We start from the raw sequence: 22,897 nt of genomic DNA, 5'->3' as shown, positions 1-22,897 counted from the left end.
GGCACCATCCTGTGCTCTGGGAGCTGCTGGGGAAGGAGAAGGCGAGCTGGCGGGCTGGAGCGCACAGGTGGTAAGCCAGTGACCCCTTTCTGCTTGATGAAACTTTGCCCTTGAACCCCATCTAATTAGATTTTTGGTCTTTTTTTCACAGGCGAGCGGCTGGGACGGTGCTGGTCTGAGCTGGACTTTGTCTGATGGCTTCCTCCAACCCTCCGCCACAGGCTGCCATAGGTACCGTACCCCAGGCTTCCTGCTCGTCCCTCCTCGGAACGGGCCTCGGGGCTGGCGGAGGGATGCTAGCTTCGGAGCAGGCTGACCCTGGGTGAGAATCCTGCTCTGCTGGGGGTTAGCAGTGTGCCCTGGGGCAAGTGACTGCACCCCTCTGCCTCAGTTTCCTGGTCTGCAACGTGGAAGTCATAATCTGCTTCTCAACAGAGTAGGCTCCAGACGAGGGGTGATTCTTCACCTAAGATCCCCTGGAGATTTTAGACTTTTTTTTTTTTTTGAGATTTTAAGCTTTTAAGACCACTGTCCACCTGACACCAGGAGCGTGATGTGCTTGGGGGTGAAGCTCATGGATTGAGGGCAGTGACCCTGGAGGTGGAGGGGAAGGGCCTTGGGCCGATAGACACATGTGTGGAAACATTATTTGTTGTTAGTCTGATATTCAGTTCACTGTCCAGCAGTTTACCTGGCAACCCTAGCAGTGGGGCCTTGGACACTGCAGGTGGAGTCCAGCCCCCCCCCCCCAGAGGAGCTGGACACCCTTCACCCACTGGGCCCAGCTGCCTGTCTTTGTATCTTCCTCTGGGAGAGGCCGGTGGCAGAGAGGTCCCATGTGAGGGCTTCTTCGCCAACCCTACCCTGCCACCGACACTGTGCGCTGAGTTGAGCCACTTGGTGTCTCTGCGGCTCCGCCTCATCACCGTACACGTGAGGACAGTAACGACACCTGCTCTGGTGCTGTTGCCAGGTTTAAATATACAGAGAGCCCTGGCGTCAGGCGATCAGTTGCCCAATGAACGGAAACTATTATCCCCTTGCGAGGTGGACCACCAGGGACCATCCCGTCCTCCCCGAGGCTTCGTGTTCTCCTCCGAAGGGTGGGAGACCAGCACAGAGTCCACCTCGTGGCACACGGTGGCTGCTCGGGTCTCCTGCCTCCTGGGCTTGCTGGGGCTGGCTCTCCCAGGGCTGGGGTGTGTCCAGGAACGTCAGGCAGCAGGGGCCGGCCCAGTCATGCCACCTGCCCAGATGGGTGGGAAGGGCTCAGTTCCGGGAGGGGCCTCCTGATTTGTCCTTCTGATAAGGAGCCACCTCTGGCTGCCTGGGTCTCAGGAGCAGGGGAGCGGGGCTCCGGGGACGGGGCATCTCCTGAGGCCTGACGGTGGCTTGGGCCCCAGGATGCTCCCTGCTCTGGCTTCTGCTGCCGGGGGCATTTTGCACCTTCTCCTATTCACCAGAAAATATGAACAAAATGATTTTATGATTGAATCAATTCAGTTCCTTTCACCAAACGTTTGACAGACATTTACTGTCCCAAGTATACCCCATATTGCCAGCCGGTGTCATATGGTTGAAACAGGCTCTTTGCTGTTTGCTGATTCTTTGAGAGCTTCCTGTTGTCATTTCTTTTTTTTTAAGATTTTATTTATTTATTCATGAGAGACACAGAGAGAGACAGAGAGAGAGAGAGGGGCAGAGACACAGGCAGAGGGAGAGGCAGGCTCCATGCAGGGAGCCCGACATGGGACTCGATCCTGGGACTCCAGGATCATGCCCTGGGCCAAAGGCAGGTGCTAAACCACTGAGCCACCCAGGGATCCCCAGCTTCCTGTTGTGTTAATTATAAAATTCAAATTCCCCCACACACCTCTTCACGGTCCTCTAGTTCCGTCCCCCTTGCTCACGTCTTGGGGGGTCCACTGGGTCTCATGCTGTTCGTTTCCACTCCTGCTATGGCCGCAGCCTGGGACACTAGCCCCACTCATCCTGCGAGGCTCTGTGCAGGGGTGGCCCGTGCCTGAAGCCACGCCAGTGTCTGGCCAGCGTGAGCCCCTTGCTGTCCCTGGGCGCTGGCTCGGGCCCTGGGGTTCTGTGCTCAACTCATGTGCAGTGAGCTCCTTGACACTGAGCGGGCGCATCTTACTCCTCTTTGAACCTCCCGGGCCCAGGAGCTGCTGGGAACAGTCCCCTGCATGCAGGCATGACCGTACTGATTGGTGTCCCTGCACAGGGCCTGTGGCCGGTTGCTCCACGGGCCTGGCCTGTGACTGGAAAGGCCTGCACATCTCCCCCAGGGCCTGGGGCTGGGCTCTGACTCAAGGCAATAATCATAATCATCATAATCATCATGGAGATAATGGTCATGATGCAATGGCCCTGGTGATAAGCAGGACCAGTATCAGCAGTGAGCACGTGCCCTCACACCAGGCAGCTTCACACGGGCAGGTTCATTCCGCCCTCTCATCCAGTGTCCCGTCCTGCCCGATGGCCCGAAAGCTGCTCACTGTTCTTGTCCTTGTCATAGGTCAGGGAGCTGCAGCCTGAGGGGTATAGTGACCCCCCGCATTCATACAGTCAACATCGAGGAGAGTTGTGGTTGGAGCCCAGGGGTCTGACTGTGACACCCTAGTCATCACTCAGTACCAGCCACGCGCACAGTATCCCCACTGCCTCTCAGGCAGATTCAAGTGGGAGGGGCCACGGGTACTGAGTCCGGGGGTCAGGGTGAGGCTGTATCTGGTCGCCCTCAAATAGTGTGTGTGGGGGGTCTTTGAAGTCATTTATCCCAGCATTTAAAACTTTTATTTTACTTTATTTTTTTTTAAAAAAGGTTTATTTATTTGAGGTGGGGGGAGGGACAGAGGGAGTAGGAGAGAGAATATCAAGCAGATGCTCTGCTGAACATGGAGCCCAACACAGGGGTTCGATCCCACAACTCCAAGATCGTGACCCGAGTCGAAACCAAGAGTTTCAGATGCTCAACTGACCGAGCCACCCAGGCACCCCAGTATTTTGAAACTTTTATTTTTTATTTATTTTTATTTTTTAATTTTTAAACTTTTAAAACCACAGCCCATAGACCTGAGTACAGGAGTGTGTGTGTGTGTGTGTGTGTGTGTGTGTGTGTGTGTTTAGCGGATACTTATTGTGTGCCTGCTGTGGGCCGTGTGCGGGGCACTACACCAGATGCCGGGGTGTAACAGTGAGCAAAACAGACTGGAATCCCTCATGAGCTTACGTTCTAGTTAGGACACAGTAAAATAAAAGCATCGGACATCACTGCTGATGAGGCCCATAGCAAAAGTAAGGCAGGCAGGGTCATCAGGGAGTCCCAGGGTGTCTCTGTGGGCGGTTTTGGAGATGGCCTAGAGTAAGGACCTGAAGGAGGCGAGAGCGGGAGAAGATACCTGGGGAAGAACATTCTGGACCCCAGGATGGAAGGTGCCAAGGTCCTGAGGCAAGAGCACGTGGGGCACATTCATGGTGCAGCACAGAGCCCCGTGTGGCTGCAGTGGTGAGCGAGGGGAGAGCAGTAGAAGATTCTATACCACCCGTGTGTGTGTACACCTGTGTCAGCAAGCAAACAGAACTGTCAAAGCCATGGCAAAAGTCATACCGAATGTGACTTTATTAATATTATGATAAAATATTTAAAAATATCTCAAGCAGTTCATAAACGAAGCAAAATACTGCCTGGGGGATCCCCTAATTGATTTTGTGACCCACCAGCGGGTTGAGAACTGTCATTTGAAAACCATCGATCCAGCTTCCAACTCAACCCCTGGACTTCCTTTGTTAATTCATCATGTCAAGGCCGAGAGTCCAACGGCTCAGCGAACTTCCAGAAGGCAGCAGGGCTCAGTGGAGAATGTAGGAGGGGACTAAGATGGAACAGGTTCAGATCCGGCTCCCCGCTTACCAGCCGAATGACGGCTGCTTCGCTTTGCTGCTCGAACCTCTGTGGCCTCGTGTCCAGTGGGGGTGGTCGAGAGGCTTTACACCAGCAGCTGTGCCAGCCAGGCTCTCAACCAGGAGAAGGAGCTTGTGCCACGGGCCACATCATAGCCCGGAGGAGTCCACTCCTGCCCATGTTGACCCAAGCTGTCCCCAAGGCTCCCAGGAGGAGAGGTGGGTCCCCACCTCTGGGGCCTCCGTTTGGTGGGGAGGGAGGCTGAGCTCTGGGCTTCAGCTGCACCCCAGCACCGGAGGAAGGGGCTCCGTGGATTTGGTACATTGGCACCTGGAATGTTCTGCTCTGCAAACTCCCAGGTCACTGTAGGGGAGGGACTGGATTTTTCTAGTTGTCAAGAGACTGCTGGAGTTGGATATGCTCGTCAGCCCCTGTGCTGCTCCATAGAGCCGTCTCTCTGCTCCATCCACCCTCCTGCCTGCCTACTCATCCTTCCACCTCTGAGCACCTGTTGGGGCCGAGTCCACAAACACGGGCTGGGCAATCCTGTCTTCAAGGATCTCAGGCTGGGAGGGGCCGTACTTACGACAGGTGCTGTTGTGTAATGTGTCTACACACTAGGCCAAGTATTACCCTGGCAGTTCCCAACTAGGGGTGATTTTGTCCCCCAGGGAACATTTAGCAATGTCTGGAGACCTTGTTGGTGTCGCAACTGGAGGGTAATATTCGTTTCTAACTGGTAGAGGCCAGGGATGCTGCTGCAGGCCCTGCAGTGGCCCCAGCATGAAGACCCCGGGGAGCCAGCGCCAGTTGAGAGTGGCGAGGCAGGGAAACCCTGACCTACTTCTTAGTTCACACTCACCTCAGCCTAATGGGGTGGGTGCTGTTTTTATTCTCCTGTTTACGGAGGGAGAAACCAAATTCCAAGAGGTGATGAGACTTGCTCGGAACCACACAGCCCGTCTGGGTCCCAGGCAGGACCAGAGCTCGTGCTCTACCTTGTGTGGTGTGAGCTACAGCAGGACTGGAGGGGTAGTCCGCTTTGCAGACTTTTTTTTCCCCCCAAGATTTTATTTATTTATTCGAGAGAGAGACAGACAGCAAGCGAGCACGTGCGCACAAGCAGGGGGAGGAGCAGACTCCTGGCTGAGCAGGGAGCCGGACGCTGGCTTGATCCCCGGACCCAGGACCCCTGGATCGTGACCTGAGCAGAAGGCAGGTGCTTAACCGACTGAGCCACCAGACGCCCCAGCTTTGCAGACTTTTAAAACCAGACCACATTGCCCTTTGATTTTGGAGCAGGTTTGCGTGAAGTAGGGGGATGGCGTAGCGAGCCTCCGGTGGTCCGTCCAGCCCCAGGTTCGAGGAAGGGAGTCCTCCCTGGAAGAAAACTGGGGACCTAAGCTTGGTGGGGCGGGTGGAAAGGTTGAGGGCCCGTTAAGCTCTTTAGGAGAGAGAACCTGTTCCTTTTCTTGTTTAACAGAAGTTGCTGAGCTTCTACCCCGGGCCAGGCCACCCTCTGTCCCCTTAAAGGGGACAGTTAAGAGGACTCTTAGGGATCTGAGATCGGCTGGGGAATACAAAGGAGCACAAAACACATCTCTGCAGGTTAAACGGGAGTGGATGGATGGAGAAAACACGGGCTAAGAGGGGGCGTACGGGGTGGGGGCTCTGCTTCAGTTGAGCTTTGCTGGATGGCAGGAGGACGTGGCCCCACGGGGGCCTGGGGGTGCAGGCTCCTCACCCTGGTCCCCACACGCTGCTTCCCTTTGGGCTCCAGATACTTCCAGGCAGCTGCGTGCGGTGTGCAGGACAGGGGGGTGTGCTCACTTGCACGTGGTGAAAGCACACAGGCACACACGTGCTGAACCACATGCACGTGCATTTTAAAGGCCCCCTTGCAGGGCACCTGGGTGGCTCAGCAGTTGAGCGTCTGCCTTCAGCTCAGGCCGTGATCCCGGGGTCCTGGGATCGAGTCCCGCCTCGGGCTCCTCGCAGGGAGCCCGCTTCTCCCTCTGCCTGTGTCTCTGCCTCTCTGTCTCTCATGAATAAATAAAGTCTTTTAAAAAATAAACAAGTAAAAAATAAAAAGCCCCCTTTCTTACAAAACGGGGAAATGGGAAACAAGAACATGAAAGGTGTAGGTCTGGGTGCAGATGCAGGCCCGCCCGCCCTTTAGCCTTGCTCCCTCCCCTCTGTCCACTGCCTACCTGCTTGGAGCCCTCACCGATGACGATGACCGGTCACCTTGGGAGCCCAGGGGGGGCCAGCTGGCCTGGGCAGGGGTTTACTGCGTCCCTGGGAACTGCCCTCCTATCCTTACTCAGGCCCGCAGCAGCTCCCCCGTGGTAGCCGGTAGCCTTTTCCCTTGACCAAACCCCAGGCCCTGAGTCCGCTAACTCCTCCTCCCTTCCAGAAGATCAGCTGGTTCCCGGAGGCCCCGGCCCCTCCCCCGAGGCGGAGGACGACCCTGGAGAGGCTTTTGAGTTTGACGACAGTGATGATGACGAGGACACCAGCGCCGGCCTGGGTGTCCCAGGCCTTGCCCCAGAGAAGGACATCGAGGATGCCCCACTGATCCACTTGGACTCCACCCCCACCACTGGTAAGGTGTTTTTGGGAGCCTTGGGTCCTCCCACTCCCCGGCCTCTGGGGCTCTAGGCTCCCAGGGATGCCTCCCAGACCCTCCACTGTCCCCAGAAGCAGGAAGGGAAAAACCATTGAGAAGTTGCATTCCGTTGCTTCCCCTGGGAACTGGAGATTCCGAGCATTCCTGCAGCATCTGGCGCACTTTGACATGGGGTCGTGGAAGTGGTTGGCTCCGGGTCCTGCTTGGATACAGTTGCTGCCCAGGGCTCGTGTCTCCGAAGCCCCTCTTCCCCAGCAGCTTCTCCCAGGGAGTCACACAGCCAGGGGAGCCACCTCCCGGAGGGGTGGGAGGGCCCTGATAAGGCCGTGTTAAATGGCAGCTTCTGGGCTCTCGTATTGTGTCATCTGGGAGAGACTGGGGACTGGACTAGCAGGAACTTCCTGCAGGCTTGGGGACTAGGGGCTCTCCTTGAGGAGCTGGGGGTGGGAGGCAGGCCCAGAGCTGGCAGGGCGGCTGTTCTGATCGGAGCTGGGATGTGGGCCATGGAGGTGGGAGCGGGCTGGTACAGGTAGGACAGGTAGGGAGCTTAATGACAGTGCGGTGGCTGGGGGAAGGGAGGCAGGAAGCCGGCAGGCACCCAGGTTGGCCAGGCTCCGTCTCTGGCACCCCGGGGAGGCTGGGAAAGGGGGCGGGGATGGACTGAGTCCGTAGGGACCAGCCTCAGGCCTGACAGGCTCTCCTCTGCTCTCTTCCCACAGACCCAGACCCAGCAGCCTCACCACCCCAGACAGAGTAAGTACTTGAGCCTTGTTCCTTTGCTTTGGTGGTTGGAGAAAGAGGGGATGCTGGTCAGGAGGTGTCGGGAGGGTGGTGCTGGGCCCAGGACCGCTCAGACTTCGCCTAAGGATCCAGCTCGGGGGAGGGGGGGAGCGAGCATCGGGGCGGGGGTTGGCTGCACAGCTGGGTTTGGGTTTGGGGGCCGTTAAAGCAGAGGCCTTTCAGGGTTTTGCTCACTGCTGCTTGCTGCCTGGCTTTGGGGACCTGGGTGCTTAGAGAGTCCTCCTCTAAGGGAATCCTTAGTGGTGGATCTAGGCCCTGGGGTCCTGGCTTTAAATCCTGGCCACCATGGCAGGAGGAGGGGTGTTTGAGTCTCCCTTTCTCATCCTGGTGTGCAGACCTAGGGGGCCTGATTCTCAGGTGGGTGTCACCCAGCTGGAGAGCTCAGAGATGCAGCTTGCTGCCCTGGGCCCCTGGGGGGGCCATCCGGAATGGGTGGGCCCTGGAGGGTTTCTGCTGGGCCCGAGGTCGGGGGTCGGCCTCTCCTCCCTGCCCGGGGACCCGAAATGAATCAGCAGCCCTGCACCTGTGCGGGGGAGTTCTGATCCCCCAGGGGTTAGAGCCCTCCGGGGTGGGCCCGGAAGGAAGCTAGCCAGAAACTGGGCCTAGTGGGGATGCAGATGCAGGAGAGTGGCCCAGAGAAGAATGCCCAGGGTGCTGAGACACCACCGATGGGAAGAGGCCTGGGGGGAGAGCTCAGAGAGAGGGGAGGGGTGGGTAGGGGTGGGAGGAAGCTACTGGCAGGGGCAGGAGGCTGGGAAGGGGAGTGGGCCGTGAGCAAGCGCACCACTGCCCTCCAGGTCTGGTGCTCTTGTTTCTCTCAGGCCACCCTCCTGGAGAACCCCGTTGACCACTCAGGGTCGGGATCTCGGCAGCCTGGCCCGTCCCTGCCCGCCTGCTCTCTGTGAGCCCTGGAAGCCGGGTTGGGTGTCTGGCTGGTGCCGGGGCAGTGCTGAGGTGGTGACCAGTGGCCCAGAGGGCTGGTGCCGCACCATGTCGTCTTCAGCAGCTCGCTGGTGGCGTAGCTCAGAGAGTGTTTCAGGGAGAGGGGCCTGCCTCTGCCCTGAACCCGCTGCCCACCGCTCCGCAGCTCCCTTACCTGTTCTAGGACTCACCCTGGAGCAGCCCCAGCCCCCTCAAACACCATCTCCTGGCGGCACGAGGGTGTGAGCTCTGGAGGTTCGAATCTCCACTCAGCCCAGCACTAGCTGGGTGGCTTTGGGCCGCCTGGCAACCCCTCTGAGCCTCAGTTTCTCTGTCTGTACAATGGGAGTAATACCCATAGAGGAGCATCGTGGGGAATAGGAGAGGCTGGTAGAAGGACACACCAAATATGCACCTGTGTTTGCTTCTCCGCCGCCTCCTGTCGGGGCTGGGTGTGTCCAGTGACGGGGCGGGAGGGACAGTGACTGTGTGCTCGGAGCCTCGGCCTCTCGGGCTGGGCCAGGGCTGCCAGGTGAGTCTCGCCAACACCTGGCTTGAATAAATGTCACTTCTGAGTTCCCTTCTGGGCAAACAGTCATGGGACATGAGCTCCCAGCAGAGCACGGATCGTGGCAGGAGTCCTCAGGGACTCTCCTGTTCTTGGTTTCACAGAAGTAGAGATTGGGAGCAGGACTTGTCCAGGGCTATGCTGTGAGACGCTGGCAGCCTCGGACTCGTTGTCCAGTGCTCTGTGCTCCCAGCTGCACCCTCCCTTGCAGATCTCTGTTTGCTTCAGTTCCAGCTCCTTCCCTGGGTGGTGATTTTCCACTCTGGAGTCCTCGGGGAGAAGAATCGATTCAGATCATCGTCCTTCTCTTTGTTATCCAAGAGAAAGGGGGAAAAATGCTCTATCCTATTTATTTATTTATTTTGAGACCTTCCTAAAGGTAGTCACTAAGCAAACACGGCTTTGAAAAAGCAAATCGCCAAGGGGAGGACACTTTACGGATCCTCACGGGGTTTCCTCCGTGGCCCCTGCCTGGAGGTTCAGAAATGGCCCCGGGCTTTGCCTGGCTGCCCACCTGGCCTCTAGAGGCTCCTGAGGACAGGGGTAGTAACTGCCCAGATGCTGGGAGAGCTGCAGCCTCAGGGGGACCTCACCCCCATCAGGGCCCTGGCCCACCGCTAGGGAGGGGAGCAGGGCCCGTCCTCATCCCCACCTCCCCGCTGGTGAGCCGCCAGGTGGGAGCGTGTGGTGGTTAAGCAAGGGCTGGAGTGGGGTCCCGGGACACCTGGGAGCTTGGGCTTGGAGCCACATGGAGCTGGCTTCAAGTCTTTCTTGGCACTGGCTGTGCGTCTCTGTGCAAGTGGCTTCTTGTCTGGAGCCTCACTTCTGATCAGTATGATGGGGAGGACTCTGGGGAGGACTCTGAGGCATCATAAGTTAACAGGTATCCTGTGTTCAGGCTGCTGGCATGTGCCCGCTGCTCCAAAGGTATTTGCTGTTGTTATTCTGGGTCCTGGTTTATTTATTTTTTTTTTTTTTTAAATTTTTATTTATTTTTGATAGTCACAGAGAGAGAGAGAGGCAGAGACATAGGCAGAGGGAGAAGCAGGCTCCATGCACCGGGAGCCCGACGTGGGATTCGATCCCGGGTCTCCAGGATCGCGCCCTGGGCCAAAGGCAGGCGCTAAACCGCTGCGCCACCCAGGGATCCCTGGGTCCTGGTTTAGATGTGGTTTTGTTATTTTATTTTAAAAAAGATTTTATTTATTTTTTTGAGAGAGAAGGAGAGAATGAGCAAGAGAGAGGGAGTACAAGTGGGAGGAGGAGCAGAGGGAGAGGGAGAAGCAGACCCCCTCCCTCAGCAGGGAGCCCAATGTGGGGCTCGATCCCAGTACCCTGGGATCATGACCTGAGCCCAAGGCAGATGCTTAACGAACTGTGTCCTCGGGGAGCCCTGAGGATGTGGTTTTGGAGGGAGGTGGTTGGGCTCTGTTCCCCAAGAGTCAGACACACCTGGGTTTGACCCTCCTCCCTTGGGCCAGCCACCCCCCACCCACCTGCCCCACCTCTCTGGGTCTGCCCCGGGGAGAGAATCATGCTTGCCAGGTGGGTGATGGTGGGGCTGACTGAAGCTGATTGGCCGTCCAGGTACCTTGGCAGGGGCATTGAGGCCCGTGGACTTCCTGGTCCCTCTACCTGCTTGGTCCCTCTGGGGGAGGCAGCCGGGCTGCTGCTGTGCATTGCTGGGTCGTTTGTGCCGAGGCCCCTGGGGTGGTTTGAGGGTCAGGCCACTCTGGTCAACAATCCAAGGCGTGAGAATGGCTGGGGGGGGGGGGTCTCGTCCATCCTCGCTGCTGGGCAAGAGCTACCTCCTCAGTGCTCAGCTTTGGTGCTACTTTCTCTTCCTGCAACAAGACGCATCTGCTACCAGACAGCAACAACAACGGCAAAAATAATAGTAACGAGAATGGTTGTGTTTACTGGGTGCCACGCACGGGGCTAAAGGCCCAGTCCCATTGACGCCTCCCAGCCTCCCACCTCCCGGGAGTGGCTGTCCTTACCCATGACACAGGTGGGGAAGCGGAGGCTCGGGGAAGCCGCGTGGCCAGGGTTACATACAGATAGTACATGTTCATTCCGAATAGGGCCGGAGCCTGGGCCTCTTCCCCCGGGGGCTGGGTGTTTGACCCCTGCACTGCCTGCCAGGGATGTGCTGGGGACTCCAGGTCCAGAACCTCAGACTGGTGGTGGCGCGGGGTGGGTGGCTGATGGAGGTGGTGGCGGCTGCATATGGACGATCGACTGTGTGCTTATTGGGGTGCGAATTGTGCCTCCTGAGAGATCTAACTTTGCCTCTGGGTTCTTAGGAGAGTAGTTTGCAAGCGGTCGGTTCCATAGACTCCCCCCTGGGGAGCCACGCAGAGTGGCCTGGGCTCCTGCCTGTGTGTGATTGTGGGCAAGGCCCCGTCCGGGAACAAGCGGGAGCAGAGTCAGGGCAGCCCCTTCAGACTGGGGGAAGGGTGTGGAGGCATGTCTCCCCCCCCCCCCAGGTACCCACCCTCAGGACAGCCCCCTAGGGCGTGGGTGTTTAAAGTGGGGACTGCCAGGCCTCAAGGGAGCCCTTAAGGCCTCCTATCGCATGAATGATGAGCACTGGGCGACAGGACACGTTCAGTGTCTCCGTGAAGAAGAGGAGGAGGAAGAGTGTGGAAATGGGGTCTCCGAGCCTGGGCTCTAGGGGCCAGGAGGGAGGCCAGTGGGAGGCGGGCTCTGGGTGGCTGGTCCCACTGATCCTGGCAGTAACGACGAGCTAAGTGAGCCCCACATGTGATCTCTCCTGGATCCATAGCCCCAGGAGGTGGGGTGATTGGACTCGCCCACTTTTTTTTTTTTTTTAAGATTATTTATTTATTCATGAGAGACACAGAGAGAGAGGCAGAGACACAGGCAGAGGGAGAGGCAGGGTCCCCACAGGGAGCCCAGTGCGGGACTCGAGCCAGGCATTCCGGGATCATGCCCTGAGCTGGAGGCAGACGCCCAGCTGAGCCCCCCAGGCGCCCCTGGGCTTGCCCACTTTTTAGGAGAGGAACCGAGGCTGGAGTTGAAGTGGCTTACCCGAGGACTTGGGGAGCTGCAGTGTGGCCGTCTGTTGGCGCCTACGGGGTTGGCCCTTCCTGGGAGACTTTGAAGCCCATGGGCTCAAGTACCCGACCTCTCGCGGGGGGCGTCTGGCTGAAGAAGCAGCTCAGAGCACAGTGATTGCAGGAACAAGGGCGTGTGGGTCGCTGGCTTCCTGTGTTTTCCCTGGCCTCGGGCCGCACCTCTTCCCTCCGAGGGCACTGGCCCCCTCTGGAGTTGTTTGCTTTTTCTGCCCAGCTTTGCTGCCATTCCCACAGGGCCCCCTGCAGCCTTAGTATTTCCTGCTGGGTCAGGCTTTTGGCTCCTGTCTGGGCCACAGGGATTCTTAGTGGCTCCCTGGAGGTACCTGTCCAGCCCCTTCCTGGGTATCCAGATAAGATGGACTGGGTCTCTCACCTGGGCCTGGCCTGTGGGGAAGCAGTTGGGCAGCTCGATTCCTGGAAGTGCCAAGGAGCCCCGTCCTCTCTGGGCACATCAGGTGCTGGGAGGGTCAGGCCAGGCACTGGAAGCAGCGTTTGAGCAGAATGGAAATGGTGCTCGAGGCCTGTGGCTTCTGAGGTCCATGGGCGTGGGGAGTGTGGGGGGTCTTGGGAGGGTCAGCAGGACAGAACTGGAATGCCCCAGCCCCAGAGGAACTTCTCCGTGGCAAAGTCCGTCACTGGGTTATCACTCAGGGCTTTCCACGCTGAGCCCCAGCGTGGGGTTGTTTGCAATCCCACCCAGGCTTGCCCTTACTCTCACTGTTTCTCCAAATCCGGAGCATTGCCAGCCTCCTGTGTCCTATCCTGAGGGGTCCATGTGGGACCTGAGGTCTGGCGGAGATCAGCTCCCCACACTGGATTCCCTCGTGAGAGGGTTATGGGGACCAGACCCCTTTACCATTAGATTCCTCTCCGACTCCTTGCTAGTCCTGAAATGGGAAAAGCTGTATTTGTTTTTGTTTTTCTTTCCTCTCCACCTGTGGTTACGAGGGGGTTTCCGCATCTGAGCTGTGGCCTTTGGGTCGCAATATAAAAGTACCAGCACAAAAGCATCCAGGATAAAAGCCATAGTCTCTCCTGGAAGAGGTACCTGTGTGCCCAGTCGTTGCACCGAGTGCCCCGGTCAGCAATCTCGTGACGTCCGGCCCTGGCTGTCTGCAGCCATAGGATGCTGCTTTATCCGACTCTCATCCCTGATGGGGGGCACAAAGTAGGCCCAGTACTAATAGTTTACATGTGCACACGCGTTATAGTTCCTGTATATCTCACTATCTCACTGTGGTTCTCATGGCTGTGGTGGGGAGGATAATGCCGCCCCCCCCCCCCAAGAGCGCCAAGTCCTGATCCCCAGCACCTGTGAACACGTTACCCTTCTATGGCAAAGGGACCTGGCAAATGTAAGTTAAGGATCTGAGATGGGGAGAGTCTCCTGGATTCTCCGGGGGGGCCCAGTGCGATCACAAGGGTCCTTAGGAGAGAGGCAGGAGGGCCCAGGTCAGAGAGAGGTTACAAGGTGCCACGCTGTGGGCTTTGAAGATGGAGGAGGGACCGTAGGCCAGCGGATCCAGACTGCTTCCAGAGGCTAGAAAAAGCGAGGGGTACGATCCTCCCCAGCGCCCCTAAGGGAGGAGAGCCCAGCGAATCCCATTTTAGACGCTTGACCCGTGCAACTGTAAGACAATACATCTGGGTTGTTTCAAGTTACTAAGTTGGTGGTAAATTGGCACAGCAGCAGCAAGAGGAGGCTAACACACCTGGAAAGAGGCAATGTTAGGGGTCCCACTGTGCAGACCCGGGGGGGGGGTGCAGTCCCCGGCCCAGGGGTGGTGGTGCCTGGGCTCAAAGCCAGAGGGCAGGGCTCGGTTGGCACTTCCCCCACCCGCCCAGGACGGTGCCAGGGTGACCTTGGCCAGTACCCCGCTGGCTGGCTGGCTGCCTGGGCGCCCCCTGCCCTTCCCCTCCACCCCCATCCTTCCATCCCACACACCATCACGGAGTGCCTCTGATGTGCAGTGACCCAGGCGCTGGTCCCTGCCATTGGGGAGGGGGCACTGACGTTCTATGCCAGGCTGTATCATTTTCCTGTGCCAGACGCTGTTGCACGGGTCTACCTGCCTTATCTCGTTAATCCTGACGCCTTGGAGGCGGCCGCGGTGAGAGTGCCCACTTTATGGATGTGGAAGCAGGGCAGAGGGGACATGGCATCAGCCTCATATCGTCGCAGAGCTGAGATGACGCAGAGCCCGGGCTGATCCCCGTTGGCTTCCAGAGCCGGTGTTTAGCCCGCCGAGGTCTGCCGCACGGATCCGGTTTGGGTCCTTCCCGCCCTACACGTGGGCTCCACGACCTGGGATCCCCTTCTTCTTCCCTGTAAAGTGGGACGACGGACCAGCTGCTGGAGCCGTGGGGGGAGGAAAGGAGACCCAGGGATCGATGCTCAGCTGGAGAGCAGCTGCCCGCCGCTGTCCCCAAAGGGTGCTGGTCTGTCTGGGGCCGACCCAAGGGCACGCGGGACCCTCGCTGGCCAGCACACAGCTTAACGTTTCCAGAAATACGTGTCCTTCCTCTTTTTCTTTCTTATAGTGGGCACACGTGTGTGCTGTAGAAAAACAAGCATATGGAAGGGTGACAGGGCAGCCTGGGCGGCTCAGCGGTTTAGTGCCACCTTCAGCCCAGGGCGTGATCCTGGAGACCCGGGATTGAGTCCCATGTCGGGCTCCCTGCATGGGGCCTGCTTCTCCCTCTGCCTGTGTCTCTGCCTCTCTCTGTCTCTCTGTCTCTCATGAATAAATAAGTGAAATCTTTTTTTTTTTTTCAAAAAAAAGGAAGGGTGATAGACTAACGTGACCTTTAACCCCCCCACCGTGTGTCCCTGTCTGGCCTTTTCACTGCATGGATCTGCAAGTATATATATATTTTTTAATGTTTAAAATTTTTTTATTTTTGTAGAACTGTGGTTTTATTGCACGTGCTGCTTCATGGCTCATTTTCTGCCCTAATTGCAGATCGTGAGCATTTTCCTGTGAGAACCTGTATTCTTGTTCATCGCCCCCCGGACTCTTGATAAGTTACTGCTGGGGGTGCAGTGCCTGCCCCCAGCTGCCCTGACCGCCGCACCCAGGGCCCTGCAGGTGTCAGGGAGGCGCGCACACCCCGGGGCAGAAGGCCAGAGGCGGGGTCCCCGCGGGCATCCTCGGCTGTGTGTCGGGAGGGTGTCCCCGGGGGGCCTTGTCGCTCGCTCCGCAGGCAGGGCTGTGCTGTGGATACCCAGCTTCCGCTGGCGCCTCCTCACTACCCATTCAGGAAGTGGGTTTGTGACCATGCAGGAGGTGGCACGGGACAGACGGACTGGGTCCCGGCACCCTTCTGTAGGAGAGTGACGGCCAGGCTGTGGCTGCGAGGAGGTGCATGCGTGCAGGTTGGGGGCGCTGGCCTGTGACCCACCGTCCGGGGCCCTGTAACTGGACCAGGGATGGAGGGGAGGGCTGGGGACGGGAGGCAGCACACCAGGAGCATTTATCAAGTGCCAGGCCTTCTGCTAAGTGTTTCGGGTGCTTTCTTTATTCCGTCCTTCCCAGCACCCCGAGAGGGAGGCATTGTTGCCCTGTTTCCCAGAGAAGTTATCTGGTTAATCCTCGCTGCGGGGAGCAGAGGCTGTTCCTGCCCCCTCCGCGGTAGCTGTCCTGGCACGCCAAGCCAGGCGGCCGAGCTGTGGTTTGGTCCCGGCCTGTCGCCTCCGGAGCAAAGGCTCCTTCACCCCTGAAGCCCGCGGGCCTGGTTCTCGACGCTGGCTGCACGCAGGAAGCAGCGGGGAGTTTAGGAACGCGGGGGCCCGGCCTCCTCCAGCCCAGCGGCTGGGTGTCCCGAGCAGGGGCGCCGGCCGGTACCTGCTGCGAGCTTCCCGGGGAGGCAGGGCAGCTGCTTCGAGTCATCTGACCAGACGATCTTTCACGCGTTACATAAACTGGAAAGTGGCCAGGGCCGAAAAGAAATCTGGCAGTGGGGTTAATCCGGGTTTAATATTTTTGTCTTTCTTTTGTGGCTCTTGGACTTAGGGGCAGTGGGGTGGCCATGGTGGTGGTAGATTTCTGGGGGTGGGGGTGGGGGGGTGACGCTGTGACTAGGACCGTCCTGGGCAAGCCCTGCTGTCAGGGCCTCATAAGGCCGTCGTTATTCGGGTCCTTTCTCTTCCCCAAAGGTGGGATTTTTTCCTCCTTTGCATTTTCCATACGTTGTCCTGGAAAAGGCCCTGGAATGCCCCGTGTGTGCACGTGGGTGCATGTGTGTGCGTGCGCAGGGGTGTGAGCCCACCCCAGCCTGCCAGGAAATCCTCAGGCAGTTATGGTTCGGGTGGTCTCCCCCACCGTGTAGCCCCGGGGAAAGAGACCCTGTGGGATCTCCTGAGAACCTCGGGGCTGGACCGGCAGCTGCAGGGGTGGGGGCACTGCCGTCCTCTGCAGTGGGGCTTTCATCTAACACAGGCCGGGTGGGCATCAGTCATCACTGGGCGGGGCCCCCGGGCGCAGGGGCTAACGGAGCAGGGCAGCCAGGACAGGGCGGGACCCTGCTGTCCCGGGGCACCCACTGCCTCGCCATCCCTGACTTTTCTCTGGAGATCGAGGAGGTGGGCATAGCAGGCGCTTGGAGCTGCGTGGTGGCCTTCTTGACCGCAGTCTGGCAGACGGTGGACACTGGCTTTGGGGGACCAGGAGGTGTAATTTCTTTTATCTCCCACCTGCTAGTTTTCAGCGAACTCCCTGTTCTCTGCTCCTCTCCAAGGACTTGGCTCCTTTCCACATTCCGGTGGCAGTGGGTTCACCTTGTGAGACTCGTGTCGTCTTGGTGGCGGGCCTTTTTCTCAGGTGTGAGCTGAGAGGCATTGAAAGTACAGGAAGCTCAGATAAGCCTGAGATAAACGGCCTCCTACTGCTTTTTATGGCTCTTTGATTATCCGTAAGCTTTGGGGAGGTCCCCTGAGGAGTGTGTGCTCTCGGGGGGTGGGGATGGGGGGGGAGTTCTGGCCAGGCAGCAGCTGGGAGAGGCTGCCTCCCATGGCTGCAGAATGGGGCGGTGGCCTCGCTGGGCAGCTGGAGGGAACAAGGAGGAGGCACCTGCAGCCCCCTTGCCATGCGTCCTCCTCTTCCCTTGCCTGGGAGGTGCCTTTCCCTTCTCCTGTCTGCTGAGGACACCTGCTACATCTGGCGGGCAGCAGAGCGGGTGTGGAGAGCAGGGCTTGGCGGGCACATTGCAGCTCTGCCACCTGCTGGCCAGGTGGCTTGGGGCGAGGCAGCCTCCTGGACCTCCATTTTCCCATCTATAAAATGGTCCCGATAATACACGTGCTTGTGCTCCAGGGGCCTTGCTCACGCATTCAACATGGCACAGGGCAGAGAGTAGGTCCCAGCCAAGTGCAGGGCAGGGGTGGGTGGTGGTCCCCAGCGGAGCCTAGGAAGGCCTGTCCATGCACAGGCCCGGGCCTTTCCCCGCCCTCGGGGCTCCCAGTCTCTCTGCTTGCCTCAGCCGTGGAGGCAGTGGGGGTCGGCACGAGGGTGACTTCTCCACGCTGTAAGATTCCCCGCTGCCCAGCCCAGGGGGGCAGAGACTGGCTCCTCTCATCGTGTAGGTGGCTTGGATCTACACTGTCCTCTTTCGGACACCATTAGCTACAGGTGGCTGTTTAAAATTAAATTACTTAAATAAACTTAAAACGTGAAGTTCACTGTGTTTTGGTGACGCTTAGCCCGGAGGCTCATGTTTCAGCCACTCCTGGCTTTTGGTGTGCCATAAATTATTTCCAGATCCCTTCTAAAGCTGCCTGACCTCACCCAAAAATACCCACTGCCCTTGACGTCACCTTCAGAGTTCACCCAGGGCCTTCTCGTGTGTTCTCTGGTGGAACTGCCCTGCAGCCTTGGAGCTGGCGCTGGCTGCGAGGATTTCTCCTGGACAGAGACCTGAGCTTGCGTATGGCCGGTGCTATTTCTCTCCTTGCCTTTAAAAGAAGGATGTCTGAATAGTCAGGCGAGGTCCAGAGGCCTGATGACACAGCAAGTCTGTGATGTAGTAGAGTAAGTGCCACTCCGCTCCCCCCAAGTGGTCTGGTGTGTAGGCAGACAGCCCGGCCCGAGAGCCCAGCTCCTTCTAATGCACCGAGCGAGCGACTTCGGGGAAGTATAACCGAGTCTCTGTGGAGTCTGTTTCTCCACCTGTGGAATGAGGGTAACGCAGCCCCTGCCCCGGCTGCATTCCCGTGGAATGAAGTCGGAAAATACAACGCACGACAGGTGGCACGCAACAGGTGCTTCGTAATGGTCCCCGATTGTCATAGACGACCGGTCACGGCGAAGAGAGCCCGTGCTTGGGACCCTTTCAAGCCCAGCCGCCAAGCTCACGTCCACTTGGCCTGGGATGGTTTGGTTCTGTCCTGGCTAGAGGACGTGGGGGCCCAGGGAAGCCGTTGTTAGCGGTGGGAGCTTAGGCGGCCCCCTTCAGCCCAGCACCCCCTCCCGGTCTCACCCCGTCCTGTCCCTAGTTGGCTTGGGCACAGCGTAACTGGAACACGCTGTCGTCCTCACCCCGGGGTGACACCGCTGGCTTCCAGCAGGGAGACGGGAGCAGGGGATTTGCTCCTCCAGTAGGGCGGGTCGCCTAGACCTGCGCTGTCCTGTACGGTGGCCACTACTAGCCACAGGTGGCTCTTGAAAATTTAATGACTTAAGGTGACACAAAACTCAAAGTTAAATTCTTTAGTCGTATCAGCTCCGGTAACTAACTTCCACAGGTCACATTCCCAGTGCGCAGGAGCCACAAGTGGCTCACAGGCTGGCAGATAGGACGTTCCCGTTGTCGTCATCGCCGCATCTGTGCTCTGCCACCTGAGCAGCAGTGCAGGAGGCCACTCAGGGGCCAGGCAGGCTGGCTCTGCGGTCTGGCTCTGCCACTTGGGCAGTGTGATCTGGGGCAGGATCCTCTGCCCAGGGCCCTCGAGGATGCAGGATCCACATCTCGGCCGCTCACGGGAGGTGCTCCCCGCCCCTTCCTCCCTCCAGGCCCCCCGCACGTCCTGGCGTGTGCCTCCCCTCCTCCTCCGGGACTCCGGGGTGCTCCAGCCGGCTCCTGGCAGCAGTGGTGGCTGGCTGTCTTGGGCTGTTCAAGTTGTCTCCCCTCCGATTGGCAGGTGTGGCCTTTGGTTTCTTGAGGCTGGACTTAAAAAAATAAGCAACGCCACGCTCATTCTGGAATAGTCTTAGATTTACAGAAAGGTCGTAAGGAATTGCGTACACCCACCAGCCGGGTTTCCCCAAGGCTCACATCTTACAGGACCACGGGACATTGCTCAAAAGTGAGAGAGCAGGCTGGGCGCCGAAACTCCAGGCTTTATCCACATTCCACCAGTTTTTCTTCTTACCCCCTTTTCTGTTTTGGGATCGTTTAGTCTCCCCTCACTTTTCATGGTGTTGGGAGTGTTGGGGAGTAACAGGCCGGGTTTGCAGAGTGTCTGTCTGGTCTGTCTGGTGCTCTCCCCATGATCAGACTGGGGATGTGGGTGTGGGGTTATAGCGCTGCCGAGGAGAGACGCCCTCTCATCACGTCCTGTCGGGCGCACGATGTCTGCACGACGCCGCTGGAGACGCTCAGTTGACTCTTGGCCGGGCTGGTGTGTGTCGCCTCACTAGTTGCCCCTGTGTCTCTGCCGCTGGGCCTGTAGGTCCAGCCCATCCTCGCGTGTGGCGGGGACAAAGCTCTGCCTCCCTGTCTGGTCTAGTGAAGCTTTGCGTGACCTTGTTTCTCACAAGAGGCAGGGGTCCCCCAATCCTCACCCCTATTTTGCATGGGGAGAATGGGAGATGGAGAGCCCACTGAGGCTGCCCGGGCAGAGGGACGGGCACCCTTGCTGGGAAGACCCCTGACCCTCATCACTGGTCTTCCGGTGCCTTCTCAGGATGGGGAAACTGAGAGGGGGAGAGCTGGCCTCCCCAGGTCTCCTGACTCATGGCTTTGGGGGCAAGTGGCTCCTGGCCCTCCGCCCACCCTTGTGCCTCACGTTCCCTGTCACCCTGGTGAGGGGCTGCCTGAGGCTTCACGGAGCCAGCTGGCCTGTCCCTCCCCGCTCAGCAGCACCATCCCGGTCCCTGCTGGCTCACTGACACCGTTTCTTGGCCCACACGCAGGGTGCCACCAGTGGTGAGCAACGGGGATGCTGCTTTCTCCGGGGTCCGGCGCTCCAGCTGGAAGCGGAAGAGCTCCCGCCGGAGTAAGTGCCCCCTGACCCCGTCTTAGCCCAGGAGGGTGGCACGGGGATAACCTCAGAGCCCCTTCTTCAGGCCCAGAGGGCCGACGTGGGCTCACACGTGCCACGGGGTCATCCTCACTGGGCTGCTCTGGGCTCGGTGGCAGCTCTGGGGTGGACCGGCCACTGCCCATGTGGGGGAGCTGCCCCCATTTGTTGCCTGATGAGAGCCGTGGTCCAGGAGCTGATCATGTATTTGACCGTTTATCTGTTCCTCAAATACTCAGAAGCTCCTACAGCAGCGCTGATGGGCTGGGGGTGGAGTGCCCTGGTGCCCAAGATGAGGTCCCTCTGGGAGCAGAACCAGCCACAGAGGCAGGCAGTTTCCTCGCAGAGGGCAAGGTGCGGGGTGAGGGGAGGGGGGGTGGGAGTGAGGAGAACCCATGGGTCCCGAAGCAGAGCGGAGGGAGCAGGGGTCAGGAAGAGAGCATCCAGGCAGGAGCCATCTGTGCAAGAGCCTGAGGCCCAGCCCCAGAGTGGAGAAGGGACACCTGGCACCTTGGGGAGCAGCTGGTGGAGGGTAGCCCCCAAGGGGGGAACGGGGTGAGGGACGCTGACTTGTTCCCAGCTCCCTCCGGGCCTCCCAGCCATGCTTTTCTGAAGGCAACGGGGAACCATGAGAGCCAGAGATGCTGTGGGGTGGGGGTGAAGCGGGGTGGGCTGCCCAGTGAGGAGGCTGTCCAGGAGAGGAGGCTGATGGCCCGAACCAGGGACCCGGAGAGAGGGGAGCATGTAGGGGAGGGACGGGGTTGGGGGGGATTCACAGGGCTCGCAGTGGGGATTCCAGTGCTCATCGGCCTGTAGGGTGAAGACAGGCTCCCATCTGGGTGGGGACTTGTTTTCCAAACCCTAGCTCTGGGCAGGGCGTGCGGTGGCACACCCCTAAAGAGGGGGAGAGGTTGGGCACACGGTTTTGAGGGGTTGCACATCCTGGTAACCACTAACCGGGGGGCAGAGTGAACACCCTGCCCTGCTCGTTGCCCGCCCAGCAAAATGTTGGCAGAGGGATGTGTTCATTTGCTGAATTTTTCACCAGTCAGGACCCTGCTGGCTGAGTTTTGGGGGGCTTCTCCTTAACCCCACTTTCCAAATCTATCCCCTCATTCCCTGTACTCTGTAGGGCCGCTGTGCCCTGTCCACCTCTGGGTGGGAGGTAGCTCTTTTGGGGGTAATCCTGAGGGTCTGGGCTGCTGAAGATGCTCCGGGGGCCAGGGCACTGGTGCTGGGTGGGCTCCATGCCCCCTGCAGGTGCCAGGAGCCTGTGCGGCATCAGCCAGCGGGGAGGCGGGTGGGGGTCTGCCATCCTCCCTGGGAGGATGCACTGGAGGATGCCCTGGGAGGGTGCGCTGGCGGGTGCCCTGGAGGGTGCGCTGGAGGGTGCCCTGGAGGGTGTCCTGGGAGGGTGCCCTGGAGGGTGTCCTGGAGGGTGTGCTGGAGGGTGTCCTGGGAGGGTGCCCTGGAGGGTGCCCTGAAGGGTGCGCTGGAGGGTGCCCTGGAGGGTGTCCTGGAGGGTGTGTTGGAGGGTGTCCTGGGAGGATGCCCTGGAGGGTGCCCTGGAGGGTGCGCTGGAGGGTGCGCTGGAGGGTGCGCTGGAGGGTGCCCTGGAGGGTGCGCTGGAGGGTGCCCTGGAGGGTGCCCTGGAGGGTGCGCTGGAGGGTGCGCTGGAGGGTGCCCTGGAGGGTGCGCTGGAGGGTGCCCTGGAGGGTGCTGAGGGCCCTGGAGGGTGCGCTGGAGGGTGCGCTGGAGGGTGCGCTGGAGGGTGCCCTGGAGGGTGCGCTGGAGGGTGCCCTGGAGGGTGCGCTGGAGGGTGCCCTGGAGGGTGGGCTGGAGGGTGCGCTGGAGGGTGCGCTGGAGGGTGCGCTGGAGGGTGCCCTGGAGGGTGCGCTGGAGGGTGCGCTGGAGGGTGGCCTGGAGGGTGCGCTGGAGGGTGCGCTGGAGGGTGCGCTGGAGGGTGCGCTGGAGGGTGCGCTGGAGGGTGCGGCTGGAGGGTGCCCTGGAGGGTGCGCTGGAGGGTGCCCTGGAGGGTGCGCTGGAGGGTGCGCTGGAGGGTGCCCTGGAGGGTGCGCTGGAGGGTGCGCGGAGGGCTGGGGGCGGGGAGGCGCCGCGGAGCCGCGTTCGGGAGAGCGGCCGCGGGCGGCGGGCGGGAGGGCGGCTGGTGCGGCCCTGGGGTCAGCGGTCACCGCGGCCGCCTGAGCGCCCGTCCCCTCCCTCGCTCGCAGTCGACCGGTTCACTTTCCCCGCCCTGGAGGAGGATGTGATTTACGACGACGTCCCCTGCGAGACCCTGGACGCCCAGCAGCCCGGTAGGCGGATCCGCGCCCGGGGCCGTGGGGGGGCGGGGGCGGGGCCTGGGAGGGTCTGCTCGTCCGCTCCACCCCCGCCCCTCCCTGCCCCTGCCCCTCACCCCTGCCCCTCCCCCTCCCTGCCCCTGCCCCTTACCCCTGCTCCTCCCCCTCCCCCTCCCCCCGCCCCCTGCTCCTCCCCCTCCCCCTCCCCCTGCGCCCTGCCCCTCCCCCTGCGCCCTGCCCCTCCCTCCTGCTCCTCCCCCTGCGCCCTGCTCCTCCCCCCTGCTCCTCCCCCTCCCCCTCCCCCCCCTCCCCCTGCGCCCTGCCCCTCCCTCCTGCTCCTCCCCCTGCGCCCTGCTCCTCCCCCCTGCTCCTCCCCCTCCCCCTCCCCCTGCCCCTCCCCCTCCCCTGCCCCTCCCCCTGCGCCC

At 60.0% G+C, this 22,897-nt stretch overlaps 1 protein-coding gene across 13 annotated transcripts in view; it reads left to right on the top strand.

The window, feature by feature from the left end:
* The window catches only part of ARHGEF10L (Rho guanine nucleotide exchange factor 10 like), a 158,631-nt gene that overhangs the window by 51,580 nt on the left and 84,154 nt on the right, over positions 1 to 22,897 (top strand). For 7 of the 13 annotated variants that reach the window (XM_041765232.1, XM_041765241.1, XM_041765240.1 and 4 more), the window contains exons 2-6: positions 152 to 231; positions 6,333 to 6,521; positions 7,265 to 7,298; positions 20,066 to 20,148; positions 22,404 to 22,487. In XM_041765232.1, coding sequence (XP_041621166.1) covers positions 195 to 231; positions 6,333 to 6,521; positions 7,265 to 7,298; positions 20,066 to 20,148; positions 22,404 to 22,487 — 427 coding nt within the window. In that variant the 5' untranslated portion in view covers positions 152 to 194. Of the gene's footprint in view, positions 1 to 47; positions 71 to 151; positions 232 to 6,332; positions 6,522 to 7,264; positions 7,299 to 20,065; positions 20,149 to 22,403; positions 22,488 to 22,897 lie in introns of those variants that run through there. The other 6 variants (XM_041765238.1, XM_041765243.1, XM_041765236.1 and 3 more) reach the window with 3 other exon arrangements.

This window comes from Vulpes lagopus, chromosome 8 (genome assembly GCF_018345385.1).
Source record: "Vulpes lagopus strain Blue_001 chromosome 8, ASM1834538v1, whole genome shotgun sequence".
Classification (NCBI taxonomy): domain Eukaryota; kingdom Metazoa; phylum Chordata; class Mammalia; order Carnivora; family Canidae; genus Vulpes; species Vulpes lagopus.
The sequence above is the reverse complement of the archived record's forward strand: the minus strand, read 5'-3'. Positions and strand labels throughout refer to the sequence as shown.